This window comes from Chrysochloris asiatica, unplaced genomic scaffold (assembly GCF_000296735.1).
Source record: "Chrysochloris asiatica unplaced genomic scaffold, ChrAsi1.0 scaffold00094, whole genome shotgun sequence".
NCBI lineage: Eukaryota > Metazoa > Chordata > Mammalia > Afrosoricida > Chrysochloridae > Chrysochloris > Chrysochloris asiatica.
The window spans coordinates 1,019,986-1,029,503 of record NW_006408612.1 but is presented as its reverse complement, the minus strand read 5'-3'; the positions used below and the strand labels follow the sequence as shown (position 1 = coordinate 1,029,503).

At 38.7% G+C, this 9,518-nt stretch overlaps 1 protein-coding gene across 1 annotated transcript in view; it reads left to right on the top strand.

Moving 5' to 3' along the window:
- Positions 1–9,518, top strand: part of TLK1 (tousled-like kinase 1) — a 174,194-nt gene that overhangs the window by 108,086 nt on the left and 56,590 nt on the right. Inside the window, exons 9-11 of the mRNA XM_006866616.1 lie at positions 6,106–6,216; positions 6,333–6,469; positions 7,889–8,077. Coding sequence (XP_006866678.1) covers positions 6,106–6,216; positions 6,333–6,469; positions 7,889–8,077 — 437 coding nt within the window. The remainder of the gene's footprint in view (positions 1–6,105; positions 6,217–6,332; positions 6,470–7,888; positions 8,078–9,518) is intronic.

The window sequence follows — 9,518 nt, the reverse complement described above, 5'->3', positions numbered from 1 at the left end:
TTAATTATGTGTTTTGGTAATTTTGTATGTTTTCTGATTACCTCCAGGAAGATATGATCAGGATGTGGTCTTCCCTTTTCACTCTCCTTATTGCTTAACTCAGAGTAACTTTTTTGGGCCTCAGTTGGACCTGGGCCTCGGTGGCGGGCTGTTTGGGCTTCGGGAGGGTGGCTTGAGCCTAGGGTGGGCAGTTTGGGCCTCGGGTGGCCTGGGCATCGGGCGGCTTGGGCGGATTGGGCCTCGGGGTCCGGGCTGATGGCGGGTTGGTTCTCAGGGGCACTGGGCCTTGGCAACCAGGCTACACGGTGGGTTGGGCCTCTGGGGCCCTGGGTCTCTGCCACCTGGGTACGCGGCGGATTGGGCCTTGGGGGCCCTGGTTCTCAGCGGCTTGGCAGACGGCTGGTCTTGTAGTGTGTTTTTGATTAAAAAATAAAAAGTTGCTGTCTAGTCAGTTTTGATCCATGATGATAGCATGTGTGTTGCAGAGAACTGCTCCATAGAATTTTCAGTGATTGTAACCTCTTGCAAGTAGGTCATCAGCTTTTCCTCTAAGGTGCTTCTGGGTAGATGCCCTTTTCTAGGAGATATCATAGGAACCAATAGTACTGTTGTAACAGAAATGCCACAAGTGTATGGCCTCAACAAAGATACGTTCTGTCACAGTTTAGGAGGTTTGAAGTCCAAATTCATGGCACTAACTCTAGGCGAAGGCTCTCTTGTATGTGTTGGCTAACTGTTGAGTAAGGAAGGTCCTTGTCTCGTTTCAGCATCGGTAGGCCCAGCATTCCATAGAGATCACCATGTGTCCTGGCATTGATCTTCCTCTGGGTCTACGAGTACACAGGGGCCCTGGGGCCAAGGGACTCTCGTCACTCCTGACTCTCCTTTCTTAGTGGTAGCGGGTCTCTCTGTTTGCTTCTTTTTCTTGTAAGATAAAAGGTGATATTGACCATACCTCAAGAACACTCCCTTTACCTCCTGTTAGTGTTGTGACCTGATTGAAAGTGCTGTATCTTCATGGACTCCTGGTGTAGCTCTGGATCAGCACTGGTTCGTGAACCACAAGGTCGGCATTTCAAACCCACCAGTTGCTCCTTGGAACTGACTCAATGGCACTTAACAATAGCAGCAACCTCACCCGAATGTCCTTACTGCTGATTGGTTGAGCACATTATATCACATCATGAGGGATGATTACATCATTATGTAACAACCGAATTATAACATCAAATAACTGCCAAACTGCTAAAAATAATGGCGTAGCCAAATTGACACACATTTGTAGTGGACACGTTTCAGTGCATGACAGGAGAAATCGTTCTATATCTCTATTTTTTAAGTCTTTTAGTGAGGCTTTATTAATGCTAAATTCTTTTTCTGCTCCCTCAAAATGTCTGTTTTACCCTACCTTCCTTGTTGGGAAACAATTTCATTAGGCATAAATTTTAGGCTGCCAGTTATTTCTCCCAGCACAGTACAGATCTTGTGGCACTGTTTTTTGACCTCCATTGTTCTGATGAGTAGCACCATGATTAGCATTGGCCTTACCAGGTTACTAGTTAGAAATGGAAATTTTCAGGCCCCATCCTGGCACTTTGACACCCTGGTGGGTCCCAGCTGCCAGTCTTTTAACAAATCCTCTAGATGATTCTCTTGACACTATAAATATTAAGCTAATCAGATTTCTTGAGGTTCGGCACAGGCCATTTTCCTGAGCATGTTGCTGCCTACAAAATGAACAGAGTTGGTAGTATATTGTCAAGGAAGAATGGGCGATAGTTGCTGGATAAACAATCACAGAGTAGTTACAAAAGATAGCATAGAACTCACTCTTAAACTTTAGATACTTTATTTTCAGTATTTCAGTTATTTTACCCAAGTAATTCTGACACCAACTACATGGATTTAGGCCAGACTTACAGGTTAAGGGCACAGTTCTCCACAAGACTGCCCTCATTTAGGTATCAGGCATATACTTGGGGGGGCAGTGATGATGTCCAAGACACCATTGGTACTCCTTCAGCCTCAGTCATTTGCTAGAACAACTCAGAACTCAGGAAAATGCTGTACTTAAAATTGCAGTTTAAATGTAGCATAAGGATACAAATCAGAGTCATCAAAAGAAGAGGACATGCAGAGCAAGGTCTGGGAGGGTCCCAAAAGCAAAGCTTCTGTTGGTATCTCTCCATGGAATCAGGACAGGTCATCTTCCTGGCAAAGTGTTGTTGTTACTGCTAAGTGCCATTAAGTGTGCTCTGACTTACAGCTACCCCTATGCACAACAGAACGAAACAGTGCCTGGTCCTGCACTCTCCTCACAATTGTTGTTACGCTTGTGCCAGTTTATGTTGTTGGGGGTCTTTTTCTTTTGCTGACCCTTCATGTTGTCAAGCATGATGTTCTTCTCCAGAGATTGGTTCCTCCTGATAATATGTGCAAAGTACAAGAGACAAAGCCTCACCATCCTGGCTTCTAAGGAGTGTTCTGGCTGTACTTCTTCGCACACAAATTTGTGTGTTCTTTTGACAGTCCGTGGTACTTTTAATTTTCTCCTCCAACACCGTAACTCAAATGCATACTTCAGCTTTCTTCCTTGTTTACTCTCCAACTTTTATATGCATATGAGGCTATTGCTACCACTCATCTGTCAGCTTGGTATACTTTGGTGGCTTGTGAAGTTGCTGTGATTTTGAAAGCTATGCCATGGGTATTTTAAATACCAGCAGGATCATCCATGGTGGACAGGTTTCAGATGAGCTTCCAGATGACGACAGTCTAGGAAGAAGAAGTGACGAACTACTTACGAATATTTAGTCACTGAAAACCTTATGAATAACAGAGAAACACTGTCAGATACAGTGCCGGAAAATGAGCTGCTCAGCTTGGAAGGCACTTAAAATGCGACTGGGGAAGAGCTGCCTCCTCAAAGTAGAGTTGACCGTGATGATACGAATGGAGTAAAGCCCGTGGGACCTTCATTTGCTGATGGGGCACAACTCAAAGTGAAGAGAAAAAGCTGTAAATATCCATTGAAAATCAGAACATGGAATGTACAAAGTATAAATCTGGGAAAATTGGAAATTGTCAAAAATGAAATGGAACGCATAAACATCAGTATCTTAGGCATTAGTGAGCTAAAATGGACTGATATTGGCCGTTGTGAATCTGACAGCCACATGATTTACTATGCCGGGAATGGCAAATTGAGGAATGGTGTTGTATTCATTGTCAAAAAGAACATATCCAGATCAGTCATGAGGTACAACGCTGTCTGTGATATAAAATACCTTTTTTAAACAATGTAAAAGATGATTATACACATGGACTTCACCAGGTGTAATGCACAGAAATAAAATTGACTACATCTGCGGAATGAGATGATGGAAAAGGTCTTATATCATCAGTCAAAACATAGCCGGGGCAGATTGTGGAACAGACCATCAGTTGCTCATATGCAAACTAAAACTGAAGCTGAACAGAATGAAAACAAGTCCACGAGAGCCAAAATATGACCTTAAATATACCCAGCTGAATTTAGAGATCCTCTAAAGAACAGATTTGATACATGAAACACTAAAGACTGAGACCAGAAGAGTTGTGGGATGACATCAAGAACATCATACATGAAGAAAGCAAAATGTCATTGAGAAGACAAGAAAGAAGGAAAAGATCAAAAGGGATGTCAGAAGAGACACTGAAACGTGCTCTCCACTGAAGACATGCTAAAGCAAATGGAAGAAATGAGGTCCAAGAGCTCATTTCAAAGGTCAGCACGAGAAGATAATGCCAAATATTACAGCAAAATGTGCAAAGATCTGGAATCAGAAAACCAAAAAGGAAGAACACGCTCATCATTTCTCAAGCTGGGGGAACTGAAGAAAAAATTCAAGCCTAGACTTTCATTATTGAAAGATTTCTGTGGCCAATTATTGAATGATGCAGAAAGCATCAAGAGAAGATGGAAAGGATACACAGAGTCACTGTACCAAAAGGAAATGGTTGATGTTTGACCGTTTCAATAAGTAGCATATGATCAAGAGACAGTGATACTGAAGGAAGAAGTCCAAGGTGCAATGAAGGAAGTGGCAAAGAACAAGGCACCAGGTATTGATGGAATAAAAATTGAAATCTTTCAAGAAAGTGAGAGGTGGCACAGGAGGTACTCACTCATCTATGGCAAGAAATTTGGAAGACATGTATCTTGCTTACTGATTGGAAGAGATCCATATTTGTGCCCGTTCCAAAGAGATGTGACCCAACGGAATGGGGAAATCATCCGACAATCTCTTTGATATCCCATGTGAGTAAAGGTTGACTAAAGGTAATACAGAAACAGCTGAAAGCATACATTGACAGAGAACTTACAGAGGTTCAAGCCAGATTCAGAAGAGGCCATGGAGTGAGGGATATTATTGCTGATATCTGAGGGATTTTGGCTGAAAGCAGAGAATATCAGAAAGATGGTTACCTGTACTTTATTGACTACTCAAAGGCTCTCGATTGTGTGGATCATGACAAGCCTATGGGCAACATTGTGAAGTATGAGTATTCCAGAACACTTAATTGTGCTCATGAGGAATCTGTACCTGGACAGAACATGAGAACAGTGAATGTTTTAAAATTAAGAAAGGTGTGCAATGGTTGTATTCATTAACCGTACTTAATCAACCTGTTGGCTGAGCAAATAATCTGAAGAAAATCGTGGCCTTGGGACTGATGACTCATTAACAACCTGCGATATGCAGATGATACAACCTTACTTGTTGAAAGTGAAGACTTAAAATATCTACTAATGAAGATCTAAGAGCACAGCCTTCAGTATGGATTGCATCTCATTGTAATGAAAACAAATATCCTCACCACTGGACCAATAAACAACATTCTTATCAAAGGAGAAAAGATTGAAGTTGTCAAGGACTTCATTGGTCTTGGCTCCACACTCAACATTGATGGAAGCAGCAGTTAAGAAATTAGACGACAAATTGCATTTGGCAAATCTGCTGCACAAGACCTTTTGAAACTGTTGAGGAGCAAGTGCCATGGCCTGCCAAAAGCACAAACAGATCTGTGTTGGAAAAAGTGCAGCCAGAGTGCTCCTTGGAGGGCAGGATGGCCAAACTTCGTCTCTCATACTTCAGACATAGTGTCAGGGGGGACCAGTCTCTAGAGAACCTATCATGTTTGGTAAGGTGGAGGGTCAGAGAAAAAGAGCAAGACCCCCAGCAAGATGGATTGGCAAAGTGGCAGCATCATTGGGCTCAAGTGTGGCAACAGTTGTGTGGTTGGTCCAGGACTGGGCAGTATTTCTTTCGTTCTGTTGTACATAGGGTCGCTATCAGTCAGTACCAACTTGATGGCACCTAACACATGAGGCTATTGAAAATACCATAGCTTGAGTAAGGTGTACCTTAGTCCTCAAGCTGACATCCTCACTCTTGAACACTTTAAAGAGGTCTTGTGCAGCAGATTTGCCTGGCAGATTAATTTGTCATAATATGTTGAACATTGACAACCAGGGAAGTTGGGTGTCCATAGTATTTATTGGGTTTTCATTGCATAGGCATGATTGATCCCCCTGCTTCAGAGGTCTACATAGTATTAAACTAATTAGAGGACCAACATGGCTTGTTTTTCAGGCATGCCCAGTCCCCTTCCTGAGTCAACTTTTAGTATACATCATCAGGGTCTACTATGAATAGCAAAGGTTATCACTTGGGAAATTCCAAGGGTTTAAAGATAAACTCCAAGGACCAGGACAAAGACTAGCCAACTCTGTTATGCAACAGTGTTAATCCCTGTGTTAGAAATAAGAAAACTGAGTTTAGTTCTAAATAACTTATTTAACTTGACACATTTTGTATACCTTAGAATGTGGATTTGGAACCATTGAATATGGATACAAATTCCGTGGATTTTCCAACAGCTAATCAGCATTTACTATGATAAGTTAAGGGTTTAGTTTATTTTTTTCAGTGTCATACTAGAGTCTATAGAGTATTTAAATTTTTCAGTAAACTTTTTTATACCATTTATTCAGTTTGTTAAATGCATTCTTGATTGTTTCATATACATGTTCTTTTGGGTTTTTTCTACTTAATGTTGTAGGCTAACTGTGATCTCAGACGACAAATAGATGAACAACAAAAATTACTTGAAAAATACAAGGAACGATTAAATAAGTGCATATCAATGAGCAAGAAACTTCTTATTGAGAAAGTAAGTTAAAAAGTTCAGTACTTTGCCTATATCCCTTCATCAGACCATTTTCCCTCTGCAGGCTTTCACAATTTAAGTGAATAAATTTGAGTGATAAATTTTCTTCCTTTTTGCAGAGTACACAAGAAAAACTGTCAAGCAGAGAGAAGAGTATGCAAGACAGATTACGCCTTGGGCACTTTACAACAGTTAGACATGGTGCTTCATTTACTGAACAATGGACAGATGGTTTTGCATTTCAGAATCTTGTGAAGTTAGTCATTTGTACATTTTTTAAAGTTTAATATTCATATGGGTTTTCTTTACTTTAAAAGATTTTAGATTTTGAATTATGTTCTACATCTCCTCCTCACTATTCTTTGAAATTACTGAATTTAGTATACTTAATAGAAGGATGTAGCAAAAATGTTAAATTACAATTTTAGCTTTATAGAACTTCTTGATTAGCGTTTATCTGTAAAGTTTAATGCAGTATTCTAAATAGGACTTTCCAAAATATAAATTAATCTAGCTTTGTAGCTATTTTGGGAAGAAGAATATTGAAAATTAATTTTCATTGAATATTTTTTGTTTTGTTTTGTTTTTTTCTTTTTACATCCTTGGATTTTTTCATACTTATTCTTTCCCATTAGCTAATCCTTGTTTCATTATCAGTATTCAGTATATGCCTGCTTTCTGTCCCTAGGTAGAAGATAGGAACTTTTTCTCTTCTGAATCAGATACAGTAATTTATAAATCAGTTGAATTGAACATGTGTTTTTTTAGCATTTCTAAGGCAATCTTTTAAAGGAAGAAATTACTGCTAGCATATTTCCCTGAGATGAGATAGTAGTAGGTAAAGTTAATAAGTTAACTCCTTATATATTAAGAGTTAGAACTTAGACTGCTCCTTTCTTTGCTGAAGAATTTATAAGAACCTGAAAAGCAGAAGTAGCTCAGGTCAGCATGTACATAACTTTCTGACTCAATCCAGTTATACAAAATGAAAGCAAGGGTTTATTTTACATGTTATCACATCTACCTTGCTGTTTCAGATGCTGATAATCATGTTTTGCCACAGATTTAGTCATCTGCCCAGTTGTTCTCTCCCTCTCAGATTTATTCAGCTTGTGTTCAACACAACTAGGCTTAATGTTTGCTACACTGTAACAAAAGACAGAGTGCTTGTGATATTAGGGAGTTGGGGTTTTATTTCTGTGGGTAATGAACTGTTAAAGGTAGCATATAATGTATATAGTCAAAATTGTGTTTTAGAAAGTAAATTTTGGTGGTAATGTGGAAATGATACTGGAAAGAGTATAAATTGTTGACAGTAAAATAAAAAGGTGGTCCAAATAAAGGGGTAAGTAGGCTTGAGCTAAAATATTAAGAGTAACACTGGGGTGCAGGGTATTGAGTTGAGCTATCATTGTTGAATATTTTATGAGCAAAAAAGTCTCTGCTACTAAACCCAAGATATGCTAAGATTATGAAGATCTCAGTTAGAAAACAATTTTCCAAATGAGACCTAAAGGATGAGTATAAAGTGGTTCACAAGGTGGAATCATAAGGTTACGAATTTATATTGTAAATTTCAAGAAATGGTGCAGGGTTAGTTTGTTTTTTTTTTTTGCATGTTTTAATTGCGAAAAATAATGAAAAGTTAATATGGTTTTATTTATTTTTTGCACAGACAACAAGAGTGGGTGAATCAGCAAAGGGAAGATATTGAAAGGCAAAGAAAACTTCTAGCCAAACGCAAACCTCCCACAGCTAATAATTCTCAGGCACCTTCTACAAATTCTGAACCAAAACAAAGGAAAAACAAAACAGTCAATGGAGCTGAAAATGATCCCTTTGTTAGACCAAATTTGCCACAATTGTAAGCCTCAATTTTAATGTTTTATTGTTGATAGTGAGCATAAGTGTTAACACTGGATGTGATTTATAACTAAATTAATAAGACGTAAAAATAAGTATATTGTTGTTAAGAGCCGTTGAGTTGGTTCCGACTCATAGAGGACCCCTGTATAGAGGTTTTTGAGGAAAAACTGGTGGGTTTGAATCATTGACCTTGCAATTATAAGTCCAGTGCTTATCCTACGATGCCCCACCAAGACTCCAAAACCAGTATAAAGAAGAAAGTCAGTATTAAAAATTTAGCTTTAAATTAATGATAAGCACAAAATATCCAACTTCTACCTTTTTTAGCAATTTACTTTTTAAACAGAGACTTAGATAGCTAGGACGGGATTAGAATATATTCCCTTTTCCATATTTGAATGGTACAGATTCATTTAAAGCTTTGATTATTCCATTTCAGAGTTGCATTAAATGTATTTTTGAGAGAATTATGTTAAACAATGTTACTGACATTTCTCAGCCTATGAAAGCAGGACATTGACTATTTTTCCTTTCTGCTTTTCTCTGTTTTCTATATTTTCTGCATTAATGATGAATTACTCTTTATAATTTGAAGGTTTCAGCCTTTTCTTTTTTTAAGTTGTTACACATTTCTTGTAGAAAACATGAACAAGCATAGTAAAACTATATGAGGGGATTTCAAAAAAGTTCATTGGAAAAGGGAATTAAAAGGTAATAGAATTTTTCCATGATCTTTTAGAACCCCTTGCATGTAGACCGTAGTTTATCCCACAGAGAATTCCATTGTTAAAGGTTTTGATACACCTACATCTAAAGAACATGTCCAGATCAGTCATGAGGTACAACGCTGTATGTGATAGAATAATATCCATGCACTTACAGGGAAGCCCGGTTAATAACTACTATAATTGAAATTTATGCATCAACCACTAAAGCCAGTGAGGGTGAAGTAGAAGAATTCTACCAGCGTCTTCATTCTGAAATTGATCATACTTGCAATCAAGATGTATTGCTCATTACTGGTGATTGGAATGCAAAGGTTGGGAGCAAAGAGGAAGGACCAGTAATTGGAAAATTGGGCCTTGGTGATAGAAATGATGCTGGAGATCGCATGATAGAATTCTGAAAAACCAATGATTTGTTCATTTCAAATACCTTCTTTAGACAACATAACAGATGACTATACACATGGACATCGCCAGGTGGAACACACAGAAATCTAATGGACTACATCTGTGGAAAGAGAAGATGGAAAAGCTCTGTATCGTCAGTGAAAACAAGGCCAGGGGCAGACTGTGGAACAGACCATCAATTACTCATATGCAAATTCAAACTGAAACTGAAGAAAATGAAAACAAGTCCACGAGAGCCAAAATAAGACCTTGAATATATCCCACCTGAATTTAGAGATCCTCTGAAGAACAGATTTTGATGCATTA